General features: G+C 37.1%; 1 protein-coding gene across 1 annotated transcript in view; it reads right to left on the bottom strand.

Moving 5' to 3' along the window:
- LOC107679388 (paired box protein Pax-3-like) overlaps nucleotides 1-11,406 on the bottom strand; it is a 40,153-nt gene that overhangs the window by 11,779 nt on the left and 16,968 nt on the right. Inside the window, exons 5-7 of the mRNA XM_016474905.1 lie at nucleotides 6,879-7,078; nucleotides 5,730-5,895; nucleotides 5,149-5,372 (exon numbers count right to left, since the gene is read on the bottom strand). Of these exons, the coding sequence (XP_016330391.1) occupies nucleotides 5,149-5,372; nucleotides 5,730-5,895; nucleotides 6,879-7,078 (590 nt within the window). The remainder of the gene's footprint in view (nucleotides 1-5,148; nucleotides 5,373-5,729; nucleotides 5,896-6,878; nucleotides 7,079-11,406) is intronic.

Here is an 11,406-nt window from a genome sequence, read left to right as displayed (position 1 = left end):
ATTCGTTTGCTCCATTTTTTTTATTTATTTATTTTTCTTTGTAGCTGAGAGATGATAACTGTTTAGCTTTGGGTAAAACGCAGCGCTTGTCACTGTCACTATTTACCCAGCTGTCCAATCAATGGAGGAGGGGCAGGACAAATACTACACCGACCAATCATCCTACTTGTACAACACCTAAACAACAATCGAGAAGTTAACATTGCTGGTTACTGCATTTTTATATTTAGTAATATTCTTCAAAATGTACTTCCGTGGATATTTCACATCATAGCAAACAAAATCGACAGCTGGAAAAACGCTGCGTCACCAGCTGGTCGTTTTAAGAAGAGCGCCTGACATTTTTCAGCTGGCTAAAAACACTTTGAATATTTATTGTTAGGCATATAAGTCTTTTTTGCATTTATGCAATATACTGGAGCCAAACCTGAGAAAGTAGACCAGAATATTCCACTGCGTTCCTGGACACGCAATTTGTGTAGCTGTAATTATAGGCAGGGATTATGGTAATTGTGAATGAGCGCGCACGAGCGCCCTATTTACGAATGATTGGAATTCATTAACATACACGTTTAACTATCAAATCAGACGTTTACGAAGAGTTTGTGAATCCGGAGGAGAGTTTTCGGGAAGGTCCGTTTTACATGCAAATTACTCAGAATTTACTCCTATATTTACAAATGTTTCATGAATGAGGCCCATTGTCTCTATTTTAACATGAAATACTGCCATAATGGAAAAGTAATGTAAAAATATTATAATTTTTTTTTTATTATTATTTTCGATGGGGAAAAAATGGATAATTATTGCATAAATATTAATTAGTATCATATAATACAAAATAAACAATAAAAAATATTGAACAAAAATATATTACATTGATTTTACTGAAAAAAAGTTACATTTCAGTTGTTCGGTCACTTCTGACCACGAGCAACACAAGTGTGACCCCCAAATGAACAATAAAACAATTCTCTCCATGGATTTGGTATTTATCAAAGTTTTATGGCATTTCCATTTAATACCATCACTGTACTATCATATTTTTGTAATTAATAGATAAAAATTAAATATGTAATTATAAATAATCACAGTTTCATTCGCTAATAAATTACAAACCAATCTGCAGGGACAAGCCGCCTCAGCACACCCTGAATCCCAAGCTTATTTCAGCATACATTAAACCACAGATAAATACATAATTCAAACAATTAGCCAACAAAGTGACTCATTTGCATAAATTACACAGTGCATTATGGAGGGTAAATTCTCCCATTCCAATCAATTAAGAGTCCGGAGCATCCCATAATTAGAATCCCAGACGCTAAGAGTTCCAGCATCGTCATGACGATGAGAATCCCTGCCTTTCAATAACAACACAACAGCACTAGCTGACCCTGTGCCAGGTTACAAACACACACACTAATGGCAATAACAGACCCGAGTGTGAGTGTGAGAGCTACCTGACCTCTAAGTTAGTCCTGACGCTGGAATGCTGCCTTAATGACTAGGAATTGGTTCTGATTACAAACCCTGCTGCTGGGGGCACTGCAATTAGACACACTTCAATTAATACGTCATGTTAAATAACTTTGTGCAGTTCAATTACTGTACACAAGGTGATAGTCCAAAGGATTCTTTATTTCATATGGTTTATGGTTTTTGCATATTTAGAAAATAAAGACCTTTTGGTAACACTCTAACATTAACAATGTGCAATAGATGTGTTACAGTATTTATTATTTTTTGTTAATGTTAGTTAATATACAAATACAACTGTTCATTGTTAGTTCATGTTTGCTTAGGTCCATTAAATAATCATAATTTTTATTTAACTTTTATTTTGATAATGTACCGGTAATAGTAAATGTTGAAATTAACAATAACTAAGATTAATAAATGCTTTAGAAGTATTTTCATTGTTAGTTCATGTTAACTAATGTTATAGCGTTCCAAACCTGTATGCTATTTCTTTTTTCACTAAACAAAAAAGGTATTTTTAAAGAATTGTCACAATAACATTTCATAGTGAACAAGGGCTTTCAAGCCTCAAAAACATAGCATAAAAGTGGTCTTCTGGAGTCATACATATAAAGATGTATATGAGGAGCATACCCAGATTTAAGTTGTATGGACTATTATGATACCTTTGAGGTGTTTTCCGGAGACTGACAACCATGGAAACAATGAACTACTGTTTTATCACAATGTTGTACAAGTTTGAAACAACATGAGGATAATAAGTAAATAATGACAGAATTTTCATTTTTTTGGGTGTACTGTCCCTTTAACAAAAACGTTATTGTACCATAACATATCTGATCAATTGGGGATGTGTTTAGACTGCAGTGTTCTCCATCTTACTGGTAATCTAATCTTACTGGCTTTCATTGCTTTTTTGTGTGTTTTGAGAAAGAACCTCATTCTCAAAACCATCTTCTGTCTTATAGCCCCAGGGGAGTTTTCTATCTCAGTCATTCTATTTTTTCCTCTGCTTCCATTTCATTCTCTCTCTGTCTATCTCTTTCATTCCATTTATCTGTATCACGCAGCACTCCGAGGGGTTTGAGTTTGAGGACAGCACCCAGAATGCCGCTCGTGTCTAACTACCGGATGCTTTGAGGCAGTTAGGAGCTCATTTTCTGGTTGTTAGCATGTTGTGCGCAGCAGGCGAGCCGACAGATAACAGCTGATGAGTGTGTAATCACAAATAATTGTCTTTCACTTCTCGTTTCCATCATCATCATCATCCTTTTAGTCGTGTCCTAGCCCTCCTCACACCTTCATTCTCACATTCACTCACATTGCCAATCTGCTTGTCGGTGTAAAAACAGAGACATTCTCCAAGCGTGTTTACACTACTGTTCAAAAGTTTGGGGTCAGTAAGATTTTTTTTTTTTTATAAATAAATCAGTACTTTTATTCAGCAAGAATGCATTAAATTGATCAAAACTGCAAGTAAAGGTATTAATAACGTACTCAAATAAATGCTACTTTCTATTCATCACAAAAATATTGAAATAAAAAAAACACATGGTTTACAAAAAAATATTTAGCAACACAAATGTTTTCAACATATTAATAAAAATTAGAATAATAAAAAATTAGAATGATTTCTGAAGGATCATGTGACACTGAAGACTAGAGTAATGCCTACTAAAAAATTCAGGTTTGCATCACAGGAAGAAAATTACATTTCAAAATATATTAACATAGAAAACAGTTATTTTAAATTCTAATAATATTTCACAATTTTTCACAGTATTTTTGATCAAATAATTGCAGCCTTGGTGAGCATTAAAAACGTTAAAATATTGCCAACCCCAAACCTTACCTGCACTATCCTGCAAGATGATCAATGATATCTTTAATTAGAAACAAAACCTAATTTATAATCACATAAGAATTATAATTCGTTCGCAAAAACCACACAGTTTAAAGGAGACTTATTATTCTACTTTAGCTTTTCAGAACCTCATGTATAAAGATTTGTAAGATTTCTATGCACCACAAACTGTTATAATTTGGTTTTACACAAACATTTCTACCCTTTCTAAGACTGGAATCAAAAAAGCTTCTCTTGTGACTATAACTTCAAGATTTCCTTGTATGACCCTGTATGATTGCCTAACCTCTTTGCATGTAACAATGTCCCAACCATAACACAGATCGTTAGGTGGAAACATCTGGCAACCCGTTAATTTATACAGCCGTATACTGTATGCTCAAACTGTATGTGATGTTAGATGATACTGACCTGTGATGGGAGGCTGTTGCTGATGGTGGCGTTCACTGGGTTTGCGTGGCCCGGCGCAGCCACATAGCCATCCGAGTAACCAGAGAAGCCATGACGTCCAGAGGAGAGGCAGTAGGCCGAACTCCCGTCCTGGGCCCCCGGTCCGCTGCCAAGCCCAGTCTGATGCACTGAGGTGGGGGGGAGAGGCTGGGGCCTGTGCACAGTGCTGGGCTGCTCCGATACTGCTGAGAGAAAGAGAAAGAGAAAGAGAAAGAGAAAGAGAAAGAGAAAGAGAAAGAGAAAGAGAAAGAGAAAGAGAAAGAGAAAGAGAAAGAGAAAGAGAAAGAGAAAGAGAAAGAGAAAGAGAAAGAGAAAGAGAAAGAGAAAGAGAAAGAGAAAGAGAAAGAGAAAGAGAAAGAGAAAGAGAAAGAGAAAGAGAAATTCTCACATTCACTCACATTGCCAATCTGCTTGTCGGTGTAAAAACAGAGACATTCTCCAAGCGTGTTTACACTACTGTTCAAAAGTTTGGGGTCAGTAAGATTTTTTTTTTTTTATAAATAAATCAGTACTTTTATTCAGCAAGAATGCATTAAATTGATCAAAACTGCAAGTAAAGGTATTAATAACGTACTCAAATAAATGCTACTTTCTATTCATCACAAAAATATTGAAATAAAAAAAACACATGGTTTACAAAAAAATATTTAGCAACACAAATGTTTTCAACATATTAATAAAAATTAGAATAATAAAAAATTAGAATGATTTCTGAAGGATCATGTGACACTGAAGACTAGAGTAATGCCTACTAAAAAATTCAGGTTTGCATCACAGGAAGAAAATTACATTTCAAAATATATTAACATAGAAAACAGTTATTTTAAATTCTAATAATATTTCACAATTTTTCACAGTATTTTTGATCAAATAATTGCAGCCTTGGTGAGCATTAAAAACGTTAAAATATTGCCAACCCCAAACCTTACCTGCACTATCCTGCAAGATGATCAATGATATCTTTAATTAGAAACAAAACCTAATTTATAATCACATAAGAATTATAATTCGTTCGCAAAAACCACACAGTTTAAAGGAGACTTATTATTCTACTTTAGCTTTTCAGAACCTCATGTATAAAGATTTGTAAGATTTCTATGCACCACAAACTGTTATAATTTGGTTTTACACAAACATTTCTACCCTTTCTAAGACTGGAATCAAAAAAGCTTCTCTTGTGACTATAACTTCAAGATTTCCTTGTATGACCCTGTATGATTGCCTAACCTCTTTGCATGTAACAATGTCCCAACCATAACACAGATCGTTAGGTGGAAACATCTGGCAACCCGTTAATTTATACAGCCGTATACTGTATGCTCAAACTGTATGTGATGTTAGATGATACTGACCTGTGATGGGAGGCTGTTGCTGATGGTGGCGTTCACTGGGTTTGCGTGGCCCGGCGCAGCCACATAGCCATCCGAGTAACCAGAGAAGCCATGACGTCCAGAGGAGAGGCAGTAGGCCGAACTCCCGTCCTGGGCCCCCGGTCCGCTGCCAAGCCCAGTCTGATGCACTGAGGTGGGGGGGAGAGGCTGGGGCCTGTGCACAGTGCTGGGCTGCTCCGATACTGCTGAGAGAAAGAGAAAGAGAAAGAGAAAGAGAAAGAGAAAGAGAAAGAGAAAGAGAAAGAGAAAGAGAAAGAGAAAGAGAAAGAGAAAGAGAAAGAGAAAGAGAAAGAGAAAGAGAAAGAGAAAGAGAAAGAGAAACACTGAGTCTTCAGTGTCACATGATCCTTCAGAAATCATTCTTAATATTTTTGTGGAAACCATGATATGTTTTCTTCAAGATTCTTTGATGAATATAAAGTTCAAAAGAACAGCATTTTTTTATTATTTAAAAAAAAATGTTTACATTTTTTTAACAATAATTTTTGAATTATTCGAACCCCAAACTTTTGCACAGTAATATATTGACTGACAGTTCTCACCTTGTGAGATAGATGAGGGAGGGTAAGGGCTGTCCGCCAGCTGATAGGGCTGAAGACTCGACATCGCAGAGGGTGGGAAACCACCAGGTATCAGGTGATTAAACGCCATGAGCTGATTGGCTCCTGCCTGCTTCCTCCAACGAGCTCTTCTATTACTGAACCAAACCTGCAGGACAAACAATATACTTAAATTTAACACTCATACACTCGGAAGAACTGTTTACTCACATGAACACATCTACAGACTGTTTTTATACACAAGGTGGTGCCCAATTTAAAACATGACACATTTCAGCATGGACTTCATATAACACCCCCCTTTATTGGGGAATCAGATTTGGGACTTTTATTATTCCTATAAGAATGTGTTTGTGTGTGTGATGTATCTGAGTGTACACAGGCACTCTTTGTGTGTTCAGTAGCCGAAAGCTTGTTTGGTCTGATTGCGCATCTGTGCATCTGTGCTCATTAAAAAGCAAGGACATCATGTCACGGGTTCTAGTTTAAATGGATTAGAAGGACCTAATAATAGTTTATTAAAAGATTCTGTTTTGGGGTTTTTCTCTGACAGAATACTAGAGTGAAAACAAGAGGTCAGACGTGGCACAAAGAAGCCTGTGTTTATGCGGGTGTGTCATGTGACTTCAGGGCAAGGGGTGCAGAGCTAAATGCTGGTAAATTTAGTAAACCACATTTACGTTTTTTTTTGTTGTTGTTTTTGGTCTGATTGCGATCGAAACATCTGTGCTCATTAAAAAGTGGTGACATCATGTCACGGGTTCTAGTTTAATTGGGTTAGAAGGACCTAATAATAGAGTTTATTAAAAGATTCTGTTTTGAGGTTTTTCTGCGACAGAATACTAGAGTGAAAACAAGAGGTCAGACGTGGCACAAAGAAGCCTGTGTTTATGCGGGTGTGTCATGTGACTTCGGGGCAAGGGGTGCAGAGCTAAATGCTGGTAAATTTAGTAAACCACATTTACGTTTTTTTTTTGTTGTTGTTTTTTAGACTTACGAGAAAGTGTGTGTAGAATGATCATTTCCACAAAGATACAGTGCCAGTAAGAGAAGTGGATATGGTCACATGATTAACACAGATTTTACAGGAAGTTAAAGAGTTGGATATCAAAGGTTTGTGTGTTAATGTACCTGTACTCGTGCCTCTGTGAGTTTAGCTCTCTGAGCGAGCTCTTCTCTGGTGTAAATATCAGGGTAATGGGTGCGTTCGAAAGCTCTCTCCAGCTCCTCCAGCTGCTCGGCCGTGAACGTGGTCCGACTGCGCCGCTGTTTCCTCTTTAAGGGCAAACCCGGTTCTGAGTCCACATCTGAGCCCTCATCTGAGTGGCTTGCTATAAAGTAAACATTAAAATTAGATTATTATTAAATAAAGAATTAATCCAGAACTCTGTTTTCAGTATTGAGAGATTTTCATTTGTTTCAGCAAAGCACAAACTTTAAATGAATAGTTCATGACTTGATCAAAGCTATTGTATGGCTTTAGAAGAGTTGGAATAGTGCACAAGTCATACAGACGTTTTATGATACTTTTATGGTACTTGTTTTTGACAGCCTCAGTCCTCAATGACATTCATTGTATAAAAAAACAATCTTCCAAAATTCACTATTTGTATTCCATGTACTGAAGAAAGTGGCCAATTTAAAAATAAAATACAAATACAAAAGCAAATTAAATTCATAAAACAAATTAAATAAAAAAATTTAACAAATAAATAAAACTAAAGCAAATTAATTCATAAAACAACTTACATTTTTAAAATAAATAAATAATACTAAAGCAAATTAAATAAATTCATAAAACTAGGTGAAGTGATGTGACATGTAGCCAAGTATGGTGTCCCATACTCGGAATTTGTGCTCTGCATTTAACCCATCAAAGTGCACACACAAGTACGACTCTCTAACCCAGGCTTTCTCAACCCTGGTCCTCGAGGGCCACTGTCCTGCAAATGTTAGCTCCAACCCTAATCAAACACACCTGAACCAGCTAATTAAGCTGTTCAGGATTATTAGTAAGCTACAGGCAGGTGAGTTTGATCAAGGTTGGAGCAAAACTCTGCAGGACAGTGGCCCTCCAGGACCAGGGTTGAGAACCCCTGCTCTAGATGCTTTCTATGTGCTTTTTTTTCTTACATTCCTTGACCTCACTTCATGAATGAGGCTATATCTGGCTTTCAGATGAAGGGGCCTCTGTGAGAAATTTGTGTGAAAGTCTTCAGACAATTTTCCATTCATTCTAGAGACTCATCCATATGATGTTATGGGGCCACTAGACTACCAGCATGTAAAGTTACTGGTCCCCTAGGACTGCCAAGGGCCAAATGGCAGCGCATCCCTTGTACAACTTATATTAAATGTTTATAGGCTTTTGGTGGAGAACACACAGAAAGGTCAAACTGAGCCAAAATTGACATGATATGACTCATCATGATGTCCTGGGACAGTGTTCAGAGTCCCATGTCCTTGTGAACTATTTAAATACTTAATTGTCCCAATTAGAGAGACTTGTTGACAAACTGCGAATGAAACGTGTGACTGTGCTGATTGCCAACAGTGATCATATGTGTGCAACCATATAAGGGGCATGGCACAAAGCAAGAGAAGGTAAAACAGAGCTGAGGAAAAAGTGATATGTCCTTACAATAACCCCCACAAACTGAAATGCAAGTTCCAAGGTAAACAGGATAAGACTGGTTAAATGGGACTGGATATCATCTCATGCTGTCTGCAGGGGACAGATGTGGGCATCGAAAATGTGCTAAATTCACATACTTGTTTCTCCAAAAAACTTTTACTTTGAAATGTGCTTTCCATGTCTGAATGTCTGTTTATATTTTGGTCAGTATGATTCTGCTCACTGTCAATTTACCCAATAGTATTTCAACACCCCAGGTTGCCAGTTGGTGGAAAACACAGCGTATTGCAGACATGGAAAGTGTCCCATACTCGGAATTTGTGCTCTGCATTTAACCCATCAAAGTGCACACACAAGTACGACTCTCTAACCCAGGCTTTCTCAACCCTGGTCCTCGAGGGCCACTGTCCTGCAAATGTTAGCTCCAACCCTAATCAAACACACCTGAACCGGCTAATTAAGCTGTTCAGGATTATTATGCTTTGTCCAAATACCCACACTTGTGGTCTTGGCCACTTGAGTGATCCCATCATGCATCATGTTGTGGAAATAAATCGTGAGACTTTTTTGCCGAGATCTCGCGAGAGGTCACAGAAACCGTTCCAATGTAAGTTGAATATTAATATAATAATTAGATATTACATATAATTTGCTAGAAAAACAGTGTTTTTACGTTTTATTGGTGCAAAGATGAGTAGTTGTGATATTTATTTTGTACAACATTTGCAACTGCTTTTTATCACTTAATTAGAAGCACCACAAATTAAAATGATATCATGTTATAGGGACGACTGAACAGACATTTAGAAGTTGATTTTAAAATGCAAAGTATTTAAAATTAAAATAAAGCTATGTAAGCGCTTGCATTTTTACAACACTATAAGTGTCCCATCAGTTAATGAAAAGTTCTACACACACTTGTTGGTCTTCATGCTCACTTGAACACTTGGGCCAAATACAGGAAATACGTCATATAAGTGTTCAAGTGGTCAAGTGCAAAGACCGCAAGTGTGGGTATTTGGACAAGGGGCTTGTAAGCTACAGGCAGGTGAGTTTGATCAAGGTTGGAGCAAAACTCTGCAGGACAGTGGCCTTCCAGGACCAGGGTTGAGAACCCCTGCTCTAACCATTAGGCCACGACTATAAAATGGAACAACAACAACAACAAAATTCACATTACAGTTATAACAAAAGTGAAACAGCATTCATGACTTGTCCCAATAATTCTATTAACCATCTGCAAAAGAATTGTTTCCATTACCTCAAAGTTAAAGGCCATTATATCTAACACTTGCTCTTATCCAGCACTCTGTGTTTAGACACAAACACACACATCAGCACTCGCTCATATGCAGGTATTATTTGGGGTGAAGGTGAACCGGGTGAGAGGTTCTTTCGTATCTAATTCAGCAGAAGAGAATGTTCGTGTGAGTGGACTAAAGCTCAGGGAATCTGTACCCAGAGGAGGGGGGCCCTATCAAATGATTAGGCTCCTCAAACTAGCGTGACAGCCAGCTATTGTGCAGTAATACGCCTCGAAAGCCCCCGTCCAGAACTCGCCAACGCCACATCTGCTTCGTCTGACACTAGCCATCTCCTTTCTCTTGTTCGCTCTCTCTTCGATTTTCACCCCCATATGGTTAAAAAAAAAACACAACATAAAAAGACACCCGGACTTCGCCCAGCGAAACCGCATCCACAGACCCTTCAATTAAAAATGCAATCAAAACCATCCATTAAATTAACTTTTCATTGAGTTTTAGTACAAATTCACGAAGAATAACAACCAACAAGTTAGGTATTCGCAAAAAGTTAGATCTGCAATGTGCCAGTCACATGAATTGTCCTTTGATAATCTACATAAACTCATCTAATATGGTTTTACAGTTGATATGTAAAATCTTTTTCCCTTTTGTTCCTCTTTCACAAACAGAAAGTCATTTGGACTTCCCAACTAATATGCAGGTGTATTTCTCCTGCAGAGAAAGAGTGCAAGCAAGAGAAAGAGTGAAGAAGAAAGAGAGATTTTGAGATTTAATTAAAAGTGAAGACTCATGCAAAGCAAACCCTTCATTCTCATCTCCACCCTGGAGCCACACAGGAAATGCTGCCGCCCGGTGCCAGCGTGCATCTCTCCGAGCATCTCACGAGAGTTGGAAAGGAAAGAGAGAGACAGGAAGGGAGGGTGACTGTTCTTTTACTACTCTCTAACGCTACAGAAAATCTCTTTTCATGCCATTTTCCCCAAAAGTCTGGACTATTTCAGAAGACAGCACCTGGAATGAACAGCCAGTTGTTGAGGATATGGCATCCATCATTTTCTTCATTTATTTATTTATTTCAGGTTTATTTGACAGGGACAATGCACATCAACAATACATAAATGCACAATGTGCCAGAATTAGCCAGAAGGCTATTTTGCATCTGCAGTCCCTGGACTGATGGTAAAATTGTCACCCTAAAAATATAAAGAATTAATCAATACATAATACTTACATACTCTAAAATACATATACCATTCACACTATTCCTAAAAACAAAACATCCGCCTTAAAATTATACTATACACAACACCAACAAATCAATACCAGCTCACTCATACACACAATCCAACTGTCAAACAAAATAACAAACAACATATCAATAATATCACAATATCAATACACAAACAAAGATAATGTAAGCATACAGACAAGTAACAGTAGCCCTAATCATTCAATCAGACCTAAACCAAACAACCTCATATACATAACATAAAAATCATAAAGAAAGCCCTCAGAGAACTGACTTGCAAATTAAAATAAGCACATAAAAACATGTTATTCTCCCAAAACTAACATCTGGAAATCAAACCATCAAATCAAGTCCTGTAAGAAAAAGAGAAGGCAAGAGAGTTTCCAAATCGATTATGATTTGGGTAAGTAAAACATCTCACTTTTCATGTTTTTCTTCTCATAATTCCCTTGAGTTTATATCATTACCGCTGCAACAATGTCAAATTAAATTAAATAAAAAAAATAAAAA

Source organism: Sinocyclocheilus anshuiensis, unplaced genomic scaffold (genome assembly GCF_001515605.1).
Source record: "Sinocyclocheilus anshuiensis isolate Anshui unplaced genomic scaffold, SAMN03320099.WGS_v1.1 scaffold2206, whole genome shotgun sequence".
NCBI lineage: Eukaryota > Metazoa > Chordata > Actinopteri > Cypriniformes > Cyprinidae > Sinocyclocheilus > Sinocyclocheilus anshuiensis.
The sequence above is the reverse complement of the archived record's forward strand: the minus strand, read 5'-3'. Positions and strand labels throughout refer to the sequence as shown.